Here is a 19,216-nt window from a genome sequence, read left to right as displayed (position 1 = left end):
CCGGGCCGGCCTTTCCCGGCGTCATCCGGAAGTCGGGTGCCGGGCCCGTCGGTACTTGCCAACTGGTCCCCTCGCAGCGCGCGGGTTCCCTCCTCTTCCTCAGGCGACCCCCGGGCATCGCCGCCAGCCCTGGGGTGAAGCGCACGTTGGGAGATCCCGTCGCCCTCAGAGCTCGTCTCTGGTGTGGTTTCCGCTTCCGTCCCCTGCCGCGCTCACCTGCTCCGCACGGGGCCGTGTGCCGGCCGCGCATGGCTGGAGCCGCTCCGACCACGGCGTTTGGGCAGGCGGTGATCGGCCCGCCGGGCTCGGGGAAGACCACATATTGCCTGGGCATGAGTGAGTTCCTGCGCGCCCTGGGCCGGCGCGTGGCGGTGGTGAACATGGACCCAGCCAACGAGGGGCTGCCGTACGAGTGCGCTGTGGACGTGGGCGAGCTGGTGGGGCTGGGCGACGTGATGGACGCGCTGCAGCTGGGCCCCAACGGCGGCCTGCTCTACTGCATGGAGTACCTGGAGGCCAACCTGGACTGGCTGCGTGCCAAGCTCGACCCCCTGCGCGGCCACTACTTCCTCTTCGACTGCCCTGGCCAAGTGGAGCTCTGCACGCACCACGGCGCCTTGCGCAGCATCTTCTCCCAGATGACGCAGTGGGACCTCAGGGTGCGTCTGGGGTCTGGCGGGCCTATTTTGCAGATGGAAGAACTGAAACAGGGAGGACAGATGCCACGCCCCGATGCCCCTCAGTGAGGGAGGGGCCCAGAGGCTTTGAAGTAAAACAAGTGTGAGTTCGAATTCTGGCTTTGCCACTGATTCCACACAGTGTGGTCCTGGGCAAGTCTGTTTAATCCCTCTGAACCTCAGTTTTCTCATCTGTAAAATGGGATTATTGGGACTATAGAAGGGGTTTAAATGGAAAGTGGCATGATGATTGTTGTGACTTGGTGGGCGAAAGAATGTGAAACAGTGGAGTCAGATGCCGTGCCCACTGGGAGGCTCAGTGCAAGGCATCTTGTAGGAAAAAGTGTTCCACCTCTCCTGGGATAAGGGTTAGCAGTGGCTGTTAGAATGGAGGAGGAGGAGACTAATGGGAAGACTTGCCCTTTGCCCTCAGAAGTCCCCAATCTGATGGGAGGGGCAGAGGCCCTAATGTTCCCTGCCTCTCCAGGCCACTCTCAAACCTTTCCCTTCCTCCCTTCCCAGCTGACTGCTGTTCACCTGGTGGATTCTCACTATTGCACAGACCCTGCCAAGTTCATTTCAGTACTGTGTACTTCCTTGGCCACCATGCTGCATGTGGAGCTGCCCCACGTCAACCTCCTCTCCAAGATGGACCTCATTGAACACTATGGGAAGCTGGGTAAGAGATCCCATTCTGGCAACCCAGGGCAGCAGCTGGGCTGGAGTGATGCAGAGATCTCTGATAAAGGAAGCTGCTTCCAGGGATCGTGTATGGCCTGGTGGTAGTAGCCACAGGCAGATCTCACCCCGCCCGTTTATTTTGTGCCCCTCCACGCCAGATACTCTTCTGGGTTTTGGGGACAAGAGAGCTACAGATGGTGATATGTATTATGAAGGAATTAGAAGAAAATGATGGATAGTGAGTGAGTGAGAGCGAGGATTTAAACTGTACCGTTTGAGCTGAGATCAGAATAGTAAGAAGAGCCAATCAAGGCAGAAGTATCCTAGACAGGGGGTCCAATAAGGGTAAAGGCCCTTCGGGAAAGAGCTTTCTATGTTCAAGGGAAATGGGGTGGGGAGAGGGGGAGCCCAGGGTAGCTCAGAGAGTGTTAGGAAGTGAGGTCAGAGAGGTGGGCGGGGGCTAAAACCTGTAGTGTTGAAATACAGAGGAAAGCCATTGGTGAATATGAAGCAGGAGAACACCGTGAACTGAAAAGGCCCTTCTGGCTGCTTTGTGAATTGAAAGAGGCAAGAATGAAAACAGATCCTGTAGGAGGTTTTTGCAGCAGCCCAGGCAGTGGTTAGTGGGAATGAAGCTGCTGCTGCTAAGTCACTTCAGTTGTGTACAACTCTGTGTGACCCCATAGACGGCAGTCCACCGGGCTCCGCCGTCCCTGGGATTCTCCAGGCAAGAACACTGGAATGGGTTGCCATTTTCTTCTCCAATAGTGGGAATGAAGAGAAGGAGATAAATATAAAACTTAACTCAAGAAATAGGATTTGCTGGTGGATTGGACATAGAGGAATTAAGAATGGCTGAGCCAGTGAATGGATAAAGGTGGGAACAACAGAGGGAAAAGCAGGCTGGCACGAGGCAGGGGTGTTGCCCAGGGTCCTAACAGCCAGCATTTTTCTCCTGCAAAATTAGTGCTCTGCTGACTGGAGCATCAGTTCTCTAAATACCATCTTCAGCCACAAAGGAACGTAGAGAAGAACAGCTGAAAGGAGGTTGTGGGGAGAGTGAAGTGTCAGGGCCTTGTCTAGGGAGGGTGACTGGCTGCCAGTTGGGACACGGAAGGATGTCAGCACCTTGGAGGGGCCACCTCAGCCCAGAGTCTTGGTCCATCTCTTGGCAAGCCCAGCCACCCCATTTTATCTGTGTACATATTTGTGTCCTTGCAATCCTCTCTCCCAGCTTCACAGCCTCCATTCCAGATGGCTGCATGTTTGTCCTCTGCATTTCTAGCTTTGATTCATGCCTCACAAGAGACTGAGGTACACACCAAATCAGGCAGTTGAGACCCAGAGAAGTTACATGAATAGCCCAAGGTCAGTGACTCAGCTAGCATGTTAGCAGAGGAAATCTAAGCGCCAGTGTACCTGGCTGCAGTTTCTCCATTCTCAGTGAGAAACATACCTGTCAGGCAATCCAAGAAGTTTGTTGGAATGCCCACATTTTCTTCCTTGCAGGCACAGTGGTGTCAGTTTCTAATCAGGGTTGGTAAGAATACAGAAAGCAGAGCTCAGGGTGTGAGTCAGTTGGTCCCGACAGCCAGATTCCCTCAACTGACTTTGGGACAGACCTGCTGAGTTCCCAGCTGCCTGAGTCTTCCAGGCAGAAATGGATAATATGGGAAGGCCCACTTTCCTTCTCTTAAGAGGAAGTTTGTATTCATAGAACTGAGTTCAGGGACCTCTGAGTCATCTATTCTGATCTTCTCATTTTATGCTAAGAAGGAATTGGCCCAGAAAGGGAAAGTCATTTTCCCAAGAGGCCAGCTTGCTAGATAGATGACTTAGAGTGTGTGTGCCAGGTCCTGGGGGCACTGCCTGGCTGTGAGCCTCGTGAGGCAGGTTATTGATACATGTTCATTCTTATTACCGTTGATCAGGCACTTCTCTGAACCAGACACTACAGTGTATAGCAGTTAATCCTCACAGTAGCCTCATGAGATGGGTAACTGCCCACGGAGCCAGTAAAAGGCAGAGCCAACAAGTGAAATCAGTTGTTTTCTTCTTAGTAAGTTCATTTCACTGCTTCAAGAAATATTTGTTGAATGAATGAGTGAGTGAATGAAGGTAAAGGAAGAAAGAAAAAAATCCGTTCCCTGATCTCAGCTCTTTCGCCTGATGCCAGCTGCTCCTAACACCGTTTCTCTTCTTTTTCAGTTGAAATATAATGGACTTACAATGTTATGTTAACAAAGTGGTTCAGTTATACATACATATATCTTCTTTTTCGTCTTCTTTCCATTGCGGTTTATCTTCATCACAGAATATCGAGTAGAGTTCCCTGTGCTAACCAGTTCCTCTTCTTAGCCTTCAACCTGGACTACTACACAGAGGTCCTGGACCTCTCCTACCTGCTGGACCACCTCGCTGCCGATCCTTTCTTCCGCCACTACCGGCAGCTCAACGAGAAACTGGTGCAGCTCATTGAAGACTACAGCCTGGTGTCCTTCATCCCTCTCAATATCCAGGTACAAGCATACTTCTTTTTTCTCTCTCTCTCTGTTTGGACATGCTGTGCCACTTGTGGAATCCCCAGCCAGGGACTGAGCCTGAGCCTTGGGCAGTGACTGCTCGGAGTGCTTCCTGCTAGGCCGGCAGAGAAGTCCCTGAGGCCTCTCCGGTTGTTTGCGCTTCACTGTGCTTCACAGCTACTGCTTTTTTTTTTTTTTTTAACGAATTGCAGGTTTGTGGCAACCCTGCATTCAACAGTGTATGTTTCAACAGCATTTGCTTACTTCATGTCTCCATGTCACACTTTGATTATTCTCACAATATTTTAAGCTTTTTCATTATCATTTGTTATGATGATCTGTGATCAGTGATCTTTGATGTTACTCTCTGCAATCATTGGGGACACCATCAACTACACCCATGTAAGACAGTGAACTTAATCCACAGATGGCGTGTGGATTTTGACACATATTTTGACAGCTTCGCTGACTGGCTGTTCTCCCATCTCACTCTCTGTCCTTGGGCCGCCTTATTCCCTAAAACACAGCAATGTGGAAATTAGGCCAGTTAATGACCCTGCACTGGCCTCTGTGTTCAAGTGAAAGGAAGAGCTTGATGTCTCTCACTTTAAAAGCTGCTGTTGCTGCTGCTAAGTCACTTCAGTCATGTCCGACTCTTTGTGACCCCATAGACGGAAGCCCACCAGGCTCCCCCGTCCCTGGGATTTTCCAGGCAAGAACACTGGAGTGGGTCTTTAAAAGCTTGTAATACTTAAAATCAGTGAGGAAGGCGTGTTGAAAAGCTAAGAAAGGCCGAAAGCTAGGCCTCTGGTGCGAAACGGTTTGCCACATTGTAAATGCAAAGGAAAAATTCATGAAGAAAATCAGAAGTGCTGCTTCAGTGAACACAGGAGTGGTAAGAAAGCACAGCAGAAATCTTTCAGTGTATCAGAAAGCTGATATGGAGAAAGTTTTAGAGGTCTGAACAGATCAAACCGGCCATAGCATTTCCTTAAGCCAAAGCCCAACCCAGAGAACATCCCTGCCTAACTCCTTCCAGTTCTTTGAAGGCTGAGAGGTCAGGAAACTACAGAAGAAAAGTCTGAAACTTGCAGAGGTTGGTTCCTGAGGTTTCAGGAAGGAAGCCATCCCAGTAACATGAAAATGTAAGTAAAGCAGCAAGTGCTAAGGAGAAGCTGCAGCAAATCATCCAGAAGATCTCGCTAAGATAATTAATGAAGGTGACGTCACTAAACTGATTTTCAGTGTAGACGAAACAGCCTTATACTGGACGATGTTATCTAGGACTTTGTAGCTAGAAAGGAGTCAGTGCCTGGCTTCAAAGGACAGGCTGACTCTTGTTAGGGACTGATGCATCTCGTGATTTTAAGTTGAAGCCAGAGCTCATTTACCATTCTGAAAATCTTAGGGCCCTTAAGAATTCTGTTAAATCTACTTTGTGCTCTATAAATGGAACAACAAAGTCTGGATGACAGCGCATCTGTATACATGTTTTACTAAATCTTTTAAGCCCACTATTGAGACCTACTACTCAGAAAAAAAAGATACTTTTCATAATATTACTGCTCATTGACAAGACACCTATTCACCCAGGGTCTGTGATGGAGATGTTTTCATGCCTGCCAACACAGCATCCATTCTGCAGCCCATAGATCAAGGAGTCGTTTTGACTTTCAGGTCTTAGTATTTAGAAATACATTTCTGAAGGGTATAGCTGCCATAGATGGTGATTCCGCTCATCTGGGCAAAGTAAATTGAAAATCTTCTGGAAAGGATCCCCATTCTAGATGTCATTAAGAATATCTGTGATTCATGGGAACAGATCAAAATATCAACATTAACAGGAGTTTGGAAGACGTTGATTCCAGCCCTTGTGGGTGACTTTGAGGGGTTCAAAAACTTCTGTGAAGGAAATAATTGCAGATTGGTAGAAGTGGCAAGAGAACTAGAATTAGAAGAGCCTGAAGCTGTGACTGAATTGCTGCACTCTCATGAAAATACTTGAATGGATGAATTCCTTCTCGGGGATGAGCAAAGCAAGTGGTTTTTTGAGATGGAAACTAAACTGGTGAAGATGCTGTGGAGGATGAAATGGCAACAGAAGATTCAGAATGTCACATGCACTCAGTTGCTAGAGCAGCAGCAGGGTTTCAGAGGCCTGACTCCAATTTTGAAAGAAGGTCTCCTGTCATGCTATTAAATGCTGTCAGACAGCATTGCATGCTACAGGGAAATGGTTCATAAAAAGAAGAGTCAATTGATGCTGCACACTTCACTGTTGTCTTATTTTCAGAAATTGCCACAGTCATCTCAGCCTCCAGCCACCACCACCCTCATCGGTCAGCAGCCTTCAGCATGGAGGCAAGACCCTCAACTGGCAAAATGATTATGACTCACTGAAAGCTCAGATGATAGTTAGCACATTTTAGCAATAAAGTACTTTTTCATTAAGGTAATTTTTTTTTTTTAGACAATGCTATTGTACACTTAGTAGACTACAGTATAACATAAACACGACTTGTATATGCACTGGGAAACTGAAATAGTCCTGTGACTCACTTGATCATGGGATTTGCCTTATTGGAATACTCTAGAACCCAACCCACAGTATCTCCAAGGTGTGCTTGTACTAGGCCCTAGAAGGATTCCTCCCTTGGCTACTGGCTCTGAAGTGCCTGGGGCCGCACTTCCAGACCAAGGATGTGGGCGGCTTTGAGGCCTCAAACAGTAGTCTTTGTCCTGGGTTCAGCTGTCGTTCAGTCTCATTGGTTTTGAGACCAGTGGGAGGCAGGATTCCTGTAAAGAGGGTGGACCAGACTTTGGCCCTATCTGTTCTGTTTTGCTGGGTTCTCTCCACATATGTTACCTCCTCTGTGTGAAAATGGATGAGTTCAGAAAGTCCCCAGCAAAGGACTTGACTGAGGCCAGGGACAAGTCTTTCAGGCTCTTTCCAGATAGGCGACTGTCTGTTGACTTTCTAAGTAGTACCCAACCCTTGTGCTTCTCACCTTGTACCCTGCAAAGGGAACCTGGGAGACAAAGGTGCCTGTTAGATTCCTTTCTGTTGTGGGTGGACTTCAAAGAACTTGTCTCTTCTGTTTAATGCCACACTTTTCTCCTCTACAATGAGGAGGTGAACCCTATAATATTAATCGTACAACTTACAACTTGTTGAAGGCTTTCTGTATTAGACAGTGTGTGTGTGTGTGTGTGTGCGTGTGCGTGTGTGCTGAGGACTCTTACATGCACTGTTTTGATCTCTTTCCCATCGTGTGTGTGTGTGTGTGTGTGTGTGTGCGCGCGCGCGCGCTGAGGACTGGTTTGATCTCTTTCCCATCATGTGATGTAGGGACTGTGTGTGTGTGTGTGTGTGCGTGTGTGCTGAGGACTCTTACATGCACTGTTTTGATCTCTTTCCCATCATGTGATGTAGGGACCATCCTTACTACTTTTATATGGAGGAGCAAATAAGTTACGTACATATTTACTGGATGCCTGCTGTTAGCTAAGTGCTATGCCAGGCACTGGGGATGCCTGGGCAAACAAGTCCTGACCTCAAGGGGTGCACAGTCCAGTGGGGGAGTTACTAACTTGTTTATAGTAAGATGGTAGGCTCACAGCTACAGTGGGGATAAACCCAGGGGATGGTGAGTGTGCATGGAGGAGCTTATGTTCTAATTTGGGTGGGTTGGTAATCAGGAAAGATGGGGTGTAGCCGGGCCTCTGGGGACACTGTAGGTATATTCCAGGCCAAGGAAGCTGCATGGACTAGAGGCTTCACGAGGCAAGATGGAGGGGGCATATTTGGAGACTGCAGTTGGTTTGGTACAACCTCAGTTCCACATATCTCTGTTTCTCTCCTCCTGCCCAGGACAAGGAGAGTATCCAGCGGGTGCTGCAGGCTGTGGATAAAGCCAACGGCTACTGCTTTGGGGTCCAGGAGCAGCGGAGCCTGGAGGCCATGATGTCTGCCGCTATGGGAGCTGACTTCCACTTTTCCTCGTATCCTTCCTCACTAGCCTTCACCACGGCCAAGAGTGGGAGGCCAGGGGCTGAGGAGTGGCCACGTCTGCCCTTACAGATGACTGGTTTCCTGTTGACAGTGGGCTCCCTGGTGGCTGGTCTCTTGGAAGGCTTCAGGGTTGTTTGTACCTGAGGATAAAGTAGGACATTGATCAGAAGGAGAAACAAATACAGAGGCCCAGCCATGAAAGGGCACTGGTCACTTGGGAGAGACACAGGGGTTTCAGTTTGCCTGGTGTCTTGAACGTGAAGGAGAAGGGGAGATGCAGTGGTCAAGGGAGGTGGGCAGTGGAGGAGTGTGGACTTCAGTCTCTGGGTGGCCGGTGGGAACCAGCATCCTACCGATGAGCTGAGCATGATGCGATCAGTTGTCCATTTTTGAAAAGCACCTCTAAGCACAGAAAGTGCATTTAAGGGATGTGACTGGGAGCAGGAACGTTTTTAGTCTCCAGGTGAGAACGGATGAAATGTTAGTAGTGAGAATAGAGAAAAGAGTGTGGCCTGGGAAAAATACTAAGGAGACAGACAACCAGAGCTGGTGACCAGGTGGTTATAGGATAGAAGGAGGTGGAGCAGAAGTTAGACTCCGAGGCGGTAGGGGTGGTGGTCGGGCTTCCCTGGTGGCTTGGATGCTAAAGGATGTGCCTGCGATGCAGGTTTGATCCCTGGATGGGGAAAACCTCTGACTAATGGAGGAGCATGGGTCTGACTCCTGGCGGGGCATGGCTGCCCACTCCAGTATGCTTGCCTGGAGAGTTCCATGGACACAGGAGCCTGATGGGCTGTAGTCCATGGGGTCACAGTCAGACATGACTAAGCAATTAACAGTTTGACCTTTCAGGGGTGGTTGTGCTCATTGAGGCAAGAAAAGGAAGACGAGAGCTCAGGTTTGTCAGGTGGGTAGCAGGGATGGGAGCTGAGGGCTGTGCCATGTTTGAGGGGCATGGCTCCAAAGCATGTGCCACAACACAGAGCTGGAAGGTTGGCGCGCTCCAGTCCTCTGCTGCTCAGCAGTGTGGGGAAGGGGCACAAAGGGGAGCATGTGGGTCCAGATGCTTCAGGGGACTTCTCAGACCAGTTGGTCCCTGTGGCCTGAAGCTATAATTATGAGGAAGGGAACAGGATGGGAGGAACCTGCCAGACACAGTTAGGAGGCAGGCATCACCAAGATCAGATCCTGCCCAGACCAGTTCCCCATCCTTGCCTGTGCTGTCAGCCTTGACAACCACCCCCCATCAGCACCCTGGGCCTCCAGGAGAAGTACCTGGTGCCCTCAGAGCAGTCGGTGGAGCAGGAGGCCATGCAGCTGTAGCAGCAAGCTGAGCTCCAGAGGACAAGACACATGACCCAGCACTGGGGAGATGGCAGCTCCCAGTGACCTGCTGGACAGCTCAGCGGCTGCAGATCCAAGAGCAGCCCTCCAGGCCAGAGCTGGGAGACAGGTGCGGGGATACTCAGGCCTGCAGAGGACTTCTGGCCTGAAGCCAGATGTGTTGCCAAGCAGAGCACCAGTCACACCCTTGTGAGCTCTGGGCGCTACCACCGGGCATTCAGCACTGACCCACTTGGGCTATGATGGAATGTGCTGCAATACAAGAGCTTATTTTCTACTTCTTGTGGCTTCCAAACTTTCCTTCAGCCACCCTGGCCAAGGGAGGTGGAAACGTGGGAAGTCCACCTTTCCTCAGAAGAGGCTTGTTTCTTGGTATTGCAGGGCAGCGTCGCCCCCAAGCCCAGGAACATGCTGGAGGGGTGACTCAGTCTCCAAGTTGTTCTCCTTTGTTCATCTTCAGGGCTAACAGTGAGCTCAAGCCTGATCTTTAACAAGCACCACTTCCTAGCAGATCTTGCAATGTTTTATTTTCATTGTATTTATTTCACAGTTCTTTTGAGGGGCAAGTGTTAATTAGTTTTCCATTTATAGTAATGATTAAAGTTGACTTTTAAATGAAGTTATTTGTACAAAATGAATTGTTGAAAAAAAAATAATTAGTATATAACATGTTACCATAAAGGCTGTGGCAAAAATTACCATGACTGCAGGTTGGTACTTGCTTCTGGTTGGGTGCTGCAGCTGGTTGGGTGCGATTTGTATTTTCAACCAGTAGGTGGCGCCCCAGGCCTTCTTGTCTTTCTTCTTTTTTTTTTAATTCTCTTTCAGTTGTAGCCTGGAGGCAGAAGGGGACAGATGGCAGTTGTGCTGGCAGTCTTAATTGCTGACACTCAGGCCTGTTAACACATGGGGTGGGCTTCCCATTTCACAAAGAGCTTCCACACAGAGTCCTCATATGACTCGCACAGGAACGCCTAGGGGTGCAGAGGAGATGGGGAATAGTGCTAAGCCCCACTTTACACGAGGAAACAGAAAACTGAGGAGTTTGAACCTCGGTCAGCCTGCCTCTCACACTCAGTCTGCTGACTTCTTAAATGGTGAATCCTTAGTGGTGAAAAGTCACAGCCCCTTCTCCCACGGGATTTGTAGCCAATCGGGAGAAAGAATTTAGACACCTGTAGAGTATTCCTGCAGAGAAGGCAATGGCACCCCACTCCAGTGCTCTTGCCTGGAAAATCCCATGGATGGAGGAGCCTGGTAGGCTGCAGTCCATGGAATCGCTATGAGTCAGACACGACTGAGCGACTTCACTTTCACACATTGGAGAAGGAAATGGCAACCCAGTCCAGTGTTCCTGCCTGGAGAATCCCAGGGACGGGGGAGCCTGGTGGGCTGCCATCTATGGGGTCGCACAGAGTTGGACACGACTGAAGTGACTTAGCAGCAGCAGCAACAGCAGAGTATTCCTGAGTCATAAATCAGGGGGAACTGTTCTGAAGTGGCCTTGAGATGGGGATGACTGAGCTTTGCTTTCTTAGTTTTGGCCATCAGAGCAGAAGGCAGAGAGGAAGGGGCTATAAGGAGGCTCTTGGGACTGGAACAGTATGAAAGCAGTCGGCCTCGACTCCCACGCCTGGCGGGTTACAGGATAATAACTAGGTGCTATTTCCCCCGCCTCTTTCATCTGAGGAGTTCAAAGCACCTCACCCCTGTTAACACTGTACACAGTAGGTGGGGAGTATCAACAGGGCAAGCCAGGGAAACTGAGGCCAGGAGGCCCTGCCTGGGGCTGTCTGTGAGTCATCTGTGAGGCTTGGAGCCCGGGAATCATGACGCCCAGGCTCTTGGACAAATCCCTCATCGGTTAAGGCGTGAGGGTGGGAGCTGTGTGTTTGAAGCTGGTACCAATAGTTGTGGTCAGGGGTTTTGATGCTTATCCCGAACTAGAGGCCCCAGCCACCACCAAAGCACACCACATGAAGAAGGGCGTCACGTAGAACTTTACGGCCTCATATGCAAGCACCCTCAGCAGCAGCGAGTGGAGAAGGACGGAGACGCTCCAAGCTTTATTTTCAGGCCTTGGTATGACAACAAGGGTGTTTCTCCTCCAGTGAATGGAGCTCTGACCGCTTCCCACTGATGGCAACATGATTTTCTATTCCCCTGTTAGGACAGGGTGGACAGCACAATACAGAAGAGCAGAGGCATCTGGGTTCCAGGTGAGGTCTGCTCAGCGTGAAATATGTAGGGTCAGAGAAAGACTGGGCTTTCCTTGTGGCTCAGCTGGTAAAAATCCACCTGCCATGCAGGAGACCTGGGTTCGATCTCTGGGTTGGGAAGATTCCCTGGAGAAGGAAATGGCAACCCACTCCAGTATTCTTGCCTGGAGAATCCCATGGACGGAGAATCCCATGGACAGAGGAGGCTGGCGGGCTACAGTCCATGGGGTTGCAAGAGTCAGACACGACTCAGTGACTGAAACCACCGGAGAAAGACTACCCTCAATTTGACAGCAAGTGACAACTATCCTTAAGGTTTCTTTTTTTGTCCCCCTGATAGAAAAAGAAAACACTTGGAAAATGAAAATAATAAATTGTCGGTTCGGAAGGCACACCACGGAGGAGACGGTAGTGACTTGAGAACGTGGTCACCATCGTCATCATGAGTCTCCTCAACAAGCCCAAGAGTGAGATGACCCCAGAGGAGCTGCAGAAGCGGGAGGAGGAGGAGTTTAACACGGGGCCACTCTCCGTGCTCACGCAGTCAGTCAAAAACAACACGCAAGTGCTCATCAACTGCCGTAACAACAAGAAGCTCCTGGGCCGCGTGAAGGCCTTCGACAGGCACTGCAACATGGTGCTGGAGAACGTGAAGGAAATGTGGACAGAGGTCCCCAAGAGTGGCAAGGGCAAGAAGAAGTTCAAGCCAGTCAACAAGGACCGCTACATCTCCAAGATGTTCCTGCGTGGGGACTCTGTCATCGTGGTCCTGAGAAACCTGCTCATCGCTGGCAAGTAGGGGCCTCCTCCCTGCCGTCAGAACTTGCCCTCTGGTTTTGCGAAGACCTGCCCTCTGTACTTGAAATAATAAAATCGTGCGTTTTTTCAAAGAAAATAATAAATTGTCTATTCAAATGTATAAATATATTTTGTGTTTTTTCTGTCAGTCTATTTTTCTGTACATACAGAGGGATAGCTATAGCATTTATATACGTGGGATATATTGTTATTTCTTTATAACCTTTTTTCAGTTAATATTTTTTCATGTAATTAGAACTAGAAAGATCTTAAAAATTTTTGTAACTTTTATATTAGAATATAACTGATTAGCAATGTTGTGATAGTTTCAGGTGGACAGCAAAGGGATTCAGCCATACACATACAAGTATCTGTTTTCCCCCAAACTCCCTTCCCATCCAGGCCTGCCACATGATATTGAGCAGAGCTCCCTGTGTGTACAGAAGGTTCTTGTTGAAAACTAGAAAATTCTTTATAATGTCTACATGATAATATTCTATAGTATGGTTAAAACATTTTTTATCCAGACTCCCATGGTTAGCCTTTAAGTTGTTGCCCTTTTTTTGCTATTATAAATAATGTGATTAACATCTTTGTCTGAGTCTCTGACTTTTATGATACGTAAGTCCTAGAAATAAAATTGCCAACATTTTCTAGGTTCTGGGTTCATATTCCCAAAATGCCTCCCAGAAAAGTGCCACCTTACATCTCACAGGCCCTGTCTGGAAGTGCTTTTCTCAGCCCCGACCTCACCTGGCAATCATGACTTCTGAAGGGAGGAAACCATCCCTGAGTGTCTTCCAAGGGAACTTCTTGGTCATCTCTGCTAACCACTGACATTGGGTTATCCCGTGCATTTCCGGGCTCTGAATTGGGAACCTCCAACAATTGGAAGATAGCATTTGGAATCTATCAGAGACCACAGCTCACTGGAAAGCCTTCCAGCCGGGACAAAGAGGCTGAGGAGTGAGAGGGTGACACCCTAAAGCCCACAGAGCTGAAGTACAACCAGTCTGCCCTCTGCTGTTGCTGAAGGAGCAAAAGCTCACCCACAACTGGCTGAGAACAGGAAAGCCTGACCCCATTAGGGTCTGTGGGAAGATGAGGCTCCCATCAGGGTCTGAGAGATTCTCAAGGCTTCTGACAGAGATGGAAGTGACTTCCCAGCATCACTCAGGCCCGCCCTGTTTTTGAAAGAAGCGGGGAGGCCCACCCACCTCAGAACCCCAGTGGGAAATTCCCTATCAAGCTGAGTAGCTCTCCTCTCCTTTTTCTCCTCTTGCCCCTGGTTGTTGAACCTTTTACTCCACCAGGTCTGGGCTGCTCACCTCTTCTTCCAGTCCCCTTTGAGTCCCAGATGACACAGACGTCAGTGGCATCAGGCTTGAGGGCAGGAGAGAGCCGCATACCACTTCCAACCCACTGTGTCCTTCCTGTCCGGCCAGCTGCACACAGCCCCAGAAGTCCAAGTTCCAAGTGACCTAAGACTGAGGGACTGTGAGGGATAGGTTGGGGTTTGGAGCCCAGTTGAGGTGAAAAATATGAGTACTGGTAAAATGCTCTGGATTAGAACACAGCAAAGTCGACATTTTTTTCTCCCCATCCAAAACCCTGAAACAGTTACAGAGGAGAGAGATGAGGGGGTCCTTCAAAGTCATCCCAAATAAGCAAATATAAAGTGGTGTGCTCGCTGTGCAAATACGGCTTCAAGAAATGTTCCCTAGCGCTCCCTTCACTCTGGATTGTCACCTCAGCCTGTACATTAATCCTGGACCCTCCACATTGCTCTGTGGGATCACAGAAACAGCAAAGGAGGCGTACTGGGACAACTCGTAAGTCACACCAGTGCTCACATCATCGATTCTGAGCTAAAAACCAGTCCCCTTTACAGTCAGGCAAGGAAATTTCAGGTTAACTTTAGCCTGGAGGAAGAAAAGGGGGAAATGTATCTTCCTCTTGCCTTCTCTTTTAACAAATATTTATTGAATACCATAATCTGATGTAACTTTAAACACTGTACCTAGCCACAGATTGAAGACTCCGTGTTTCCAAAGTCTGGGGTTTCTTCTTTTATCCCTAGACAAAATCTCTATATTTCTCAGGAATTCCTGGGCAGTCCAGTGGTTAGGACTCAGAGCTTTCATTGCCAGCAGACCCAGGTTCAATCCCTGGTGGAGGAAAACTAAGATCTTGAAAGCTGCGGCCAAAAAAAGGAGTTAAAAATTTTCAGAGAGCAGTAAGGGGAAGATTGGGTGGAGATGAGAGATGAATCAGCCCTCTGACAACCCCAGGGTGATACACCTGTCTGCTGCCCCCACAGACATTCCTGGCTCCTGACTCAGCGGGTAGGTGGGGCTCGGGGGCTCTGTGAGAGGAGGGGGACTTACCCCTGCAGAATTCTGCCTTCCTCAACCCCTCTCCTCCTACACACAGCAGGGCTGTGGTGAAGACCCTCAGAACAGAGTGAAGAATTGAAAGGAACAGAGGATGTAACCAGGTTAAGGAAACCGTAACTTGATGAGCAAGCCAGGAAACTGGTCCACTACACATTTTTTTCTCATTTAAAACAACTCCTTTCTGCCGGGCCCTGGGGTGGCTTTAGATTAAGTAGAGTAAGAAGCCTCTCTTGCTTCTTAGAAAGTCCAAGATAGGAGCAGGACAACATAGCATAAGGTGTTTCTTTTCAAATTTATTTTTAACTCATGAAACTCCCAATATACAAAAAAGACATATGTGTGGCTATTTTAGCCAAAGTGTGGGGAAACTGGGGAACCCCTGACCAGTGGGCCCGTGCCCTGTGGCAGCTTCTGGGGAAACCTCTGAGCAAAGTTTGAAAATAGCCATTATGGTTTAAAAATCATGAGCCTTGGAGTTGGACCTGTTCTACCCCCGAGCACGTAAGTCATGTGTAACCTTGATTATTAGGTTATTTAGCTGCTCTGAGCTTCAGTCTCTTCATAAACGTATGTGAGGATTAAGGTATGAAACTGCCTGGCATATAGCAGTCATACTGTGTGCTCTTACAACTGTATTCTGTTCTCTAGGAATAAGCAAGAATAGGGACTTTTGGTCAGAAGAGCAATCTTGGTGCAAGCATCTGAAATTAAGTTCTTCCAAAAAGGCACTGGACACTTAGGCAGTATATGATTTTGTGTGTGAGTCTCTTGCCTTTCTGCCTTTTTGGAAGGAGCCACAGTAACCTGCCTGATCCCAATGCCTTGGCCTTCCTAGGGTGCCTATTTAGTCCTGATAAAGTACCTTAACCCCTACGCCTTGCTTCCCATCACCTACCCCTGTGGATTGACAGAGCCAATTTAAACTTTGCTCTCTGAAGTAACTACATGTGAGAGAAAGAAGAGTAGATACCTTCTCGAAAAATCTTAGGTTGCCAGTTTTCCCCATACAAGGCAAATTCTTGGCAGAAGAAGATCTTTATAAGCCCTGGGTCTCTTTTCTGGGGGATTATCCAGCAATGCAGAAAGGACAGGATTCTGTTTACTTGACTCTTGGTGAGGCCAATTTCTGTCTAGACAGCCTTGCTTTATCCCAGAACTAGGTGTATTTCCATTTCCACAATAGAGGACCTGGTACTAACCTGGTTTCCAGGCGTTTGGAAGGATGATTTTAAAACTAAGTTTTGAGCTCCTTCCGGTACACAAAACCTTGCTGGAGACTCTGTGGGAAGAAAGGAGGAGTAATGGGACAACGTTACCATTTTAAGGGAGCTCTCTGGGGAGTTAAAAAAATAAACCCAGGACATAATTGCAAAGTTAGAGGTAGAACCAAATAGATATGAAACTATGGCTGAATAAATATACCTAAGAAGTGAAAAGAGTTGGTAGACTAGGTAGCATATCCAAAGCTCAGTATGTGTAAAAGGGAAAGGAAAAGGTGGCTAGTCATTTTTTGACCTGAAGATGGCTTTGAAATTTGGAAAAGTTTAGAAGAAAGTGCCCAAGTGGAGAGCACGATGAGAAAAGAAGAGTGGCCATCATGAAATTTCCATCGGAACTTTGCATTCTTACCGACTTTGCCCTCTGGGGCTGATTTTTTTTTTAATTGAGCATAATTCACAGATCATAAAATTCACTATAAAGTTCACAGTTCAGTGTTGTTGTTTTTTCCCATATATTCACAAAATTGTGTGACTATCATGTTGCATTCTTAGTCGCTCAGTCTTTTCTGACTCCTTGCTACCCCATGGACTGTAGCCCGCCAGACTTCTCTGTCTGTAGAATTTCCCAGGCAAGAATAGTGGAATGAGTTGCCATTTCCTACTCCATCACCACTATTTAAATCCAAGATTTTATCACCCTAAGAGAAATTTTATACCCATTAGCAGCAGGACTGAAAAAAATAATTTTTTTTAATTTTATCAAAGTACAGTTGATATACAGTGTTGGGTTGTATAGAACTGAAAAATTTTAAATGTCAAATTTAGTCCAGGAAAAGATGACCAGAAATGCTCACGGAGGCCCCACCCTGAGTAACCTTAAGAAAGCTTTAGATAGAAAGGTCTGGGACCCAATTCAGAACCTGGTGCCTAAGGCAGCTCACAGCTAGCTGTCTGATTTGGTGATATTCCAAACCATAGCATCTGCTTTTAAAATCTGTCAACACCAACACGCTACCTTAGAGTAGTTTCTTTCCCCATAGAGGGCAACCATGGGTGGTGTAAAGGGAGGAGGCAAAAGTCAAATGCAGAGAGAAAAGAAAAGAATTTGCTTTCCCAGGACCTACCTCATTAAGAGAAAGTCACCAGACCTGTCTGGTAAGAGAAACCAGGTCACTTCCAAAGCTAAGGGGAAGTCACCTGCTCTTTCCCAGAGTCTTTGACTGGTTTGAAACCTTAACACCTAATACCCTTCTGAAAAGAGAAGACAAGGGACCCAGAAAGCATCTGAGTGGTCCTGCCAGCTTCCCCTGAAGAATTAGTAATTCTGATAAGAGCCTTTTAGTCCATGAGTGTGACCAGACTTGGACTCTGGGGAACCTGATGAGGCTGGACTCAGTTCCCCCAATACTATCAGGTGAAGGACTGACTACTTGTGTCAGGCCAGTATTCTCAGGTGATCAGTGATCAGGCAGGTTGGTTTTGGCAGTAAAACTGTTCCTCAGGACTGGGCCTGATTATTCTGCTTTTGGCACAAAAATGCTAGATAAATCCTGAACTACCAATGCTGGAAGGATTAATAACAGGTAACATGTATTAAATATGTATTATATGCGAAGAGTTGACTCACTGGAAAAGACTCTGATGCTGGGAAAGGTTGGAGGCAGGAGGAGAAGGGGACGACAGAGAATGAGATGGCTGGATGGCATCACCGACTCGATGGACATGAGTTTGAGTGAACTCCGGGAGTTGGTGATGGACAGGGAGGCCTGGCGTGCTGTGATTCCTGGGGTCGCGGAGAGTCGGACACGACTGAGCGACTGAGCTGAACTGAACTGATGGGCTACTTTACATACATTTATTTTTCTCAAACTTCACGGCAACTTTTAAGAGGAAGGTACTATTTTTTAATCCTCACGTCACAAATAAGGACAAAAGGTCAGCATGGTTAAGAACCCTGGCCAAAGCAGGTTTGGAGTCAAACTAAAAAGCCGTTTAGTTCAAGTCCCTTATGATAGGAGAAACCGAGGTGGGAGGGGTTAAAGACTCTTCCCAGGTTGGTGGCTCAGTCGGTACAGATTCCACCTGCAAATGCGGAAGATCTGGCTCACATTCCCGGGTTGGGAAAATTCTCTGGAGGAGGGCATGGCAACCCACTCCGAGAATCCCCATGGCCAGAGGAGCCTGGCAGGCGGCAGTCCCTGGGGTCGCAAAGAGTCGGGCCCAGCTGAGTGAATAAGCACATGGCACAAGGTTGCAAAGCCAGTGAGGGTCACATCCAGGCCTCCTGGCCACCAGGTCAGGGCTGCCTGGGCTCTAGAGTGCGATGGAGACACCCTGGTGGCCTTTTTCCAGCCCATACTGCCAGCCAGGCCAGGCCCAGGCACCGCCGGTAGAGCGGATGACTCAGAGGGCGGGGACTGTTTTTTCCGCACGACCCCGCCCCGTCCCGCTGCTCTGAGGACCTAGAGCTCTCGGGTCGGGCGGGTGGCAACTCGTCCGAGTGAAACCAGGAAAGCTCCGCCCCTGGCACTCGGCGGGTGGCCGAGGTCTCTTCTCCCGCTGCGCGACCAGGCGCCTCCAGGGCCCGGCGGGCGATGGGAAGACGCTCCCAGCGCGTTCCGCCGCTCCTTCTCCTATTGGTCAGTCTGGCCCCGGGGGCGGTACCCTGAGCAGCTCCTTCCCGTGATTGGATGACATCAGCCTCGGGCCCGCCTCTGGCCTCAGGCTGTGAAGGTGGGGCTTCACTAGGCGGCCGCAGGCCAAGGAGCGTTGCTGCTGGTAGCTGAGCTGCGGAGGCGGTGGGCTTGGCCCGCCACGGCCGAACACGCTCTCGGCGGCCCTTCGCACTCAAGTTGCGCCTCTTCGTCAACGGCCCGTTTCATTTTGTCCCCATCTCCGAACGTTGGAAGGAGGTCTTCTCCTCAGACCTGAGCTTTTAATGGCGGCGTCATACCCGGGCCCTGGTGATACTTCCCTCCGCTCAGATCTGATGGGACTCTTCCCCGCTTTCAGGTCTGAGGTGCTCAGTGTCGCTCACTGCAGCGTACCCCTCCGACCTCACACCGGAGACTGTCCCCTCACACCTGAGCGCTTCAGCCTCTCACCCCGCGTTCCTGGTAGAGGAGTCTCCAAGCCGCCTTTGCGCTGCTCACCCGACCCTCCCGGGATCGGACCAGTCTGAGGGGACCAGACCAGACCCTGATGGAGAGAGCTGGATCCCCAGCCTCTCTCCTGGCTCCAGAGTCTTGCCTGCGGGTCACTGAGCCAGCCCCATGGAGGTCAGGGTCTCTGTAACTCACGCACCAACCCCTGTCCCGCCCTTCCGCAATAACTGAAAAAGACAGGCG

General features: G+C 49.2%; 1 protein-coding gene and 1 pseudogene across 2 annotated transcripts; both read left to right on the top strand.

Annotated features, from left to right (window-relative positions):
- The first annotated feature begins 5 nt into the window (after positions 1–5).
- On the top strand, positions 6–9,345 carry GPN2 (GPN-loop GTPase 2). Its single transcript, XM_055397851.2, has 5 exons — positions 6–659; positions 1,200–1,356; positions 3,717–3,877; positions 7,752–7,882; positions 9,143–9,345. Exons 1-5 carry the CDS (start codon positions 249–251, stop codon positions 9,213–9,215), a joined length of 933 nt encoding a protein of 310 aa, XP_055253826.1. The 5' UTR covers positions 6–248; the 3' UTR covers positions 9,216–9,345.
- Positions 9,212–12,362, top strand: LOC129537958 (small nuclear ribonucleoprotein Sm D2 pseudogene; annotated as a pseudogene). The gene is made up of 2 exons (XR_016039132.1): positions 9,212–9,345; positions 11,796–12,362. The product of XR_016039132.1 is annotated as a small nuclear ribonucleoprotein Sm D2 pseudogene (transcript).
- Positions 12,363–19,216: the final 6,854 nt, after the last annotated feature.

This window comes from Moschus berezovskii, chromosome 2 (genome assembly GCF_049115385.1).
Source record: "Moschus berezovskii isolate FMDL1 chromosome 2, NW_MosBer_1.0, whole genome shotgun sequence".
NCBI lineage: Eukaryota > Metazoa > Chordata > Mammalia > Artiodactyla > Moschidae > Moschus > Moschus berezovskii.
Note: the sequence above shows the minus strand (reverse complement) of the source record. Positions and strands in the feature narration are given on the sequence as shown.

Excerpts from the sequence above, each read along its gene's own strand:
- GPN2 (XM_055397851.2), top strand. The coding sequence starts at position 249 with ATGGCTGGAGCCGCTCCGACCACGGCGTTTGGGCAGGCGGTGATCGGC. Across the intron at positions 3,878-7,751 it reads TCATCCCTCTCAATATCCAG|GACAAGGAGAGTATCCAGCG; the intron begins GTACAAGCATAC and ends CCTCCTGCCCAG. Across the intron at positions 7,883-9,142 it reads GCTGACTTCCACTTTTCCTC|CACCCTGGGCCTCCAGGAGA; the intron begins GTATCCTTCCTC and ends ACCCCCCATCAG.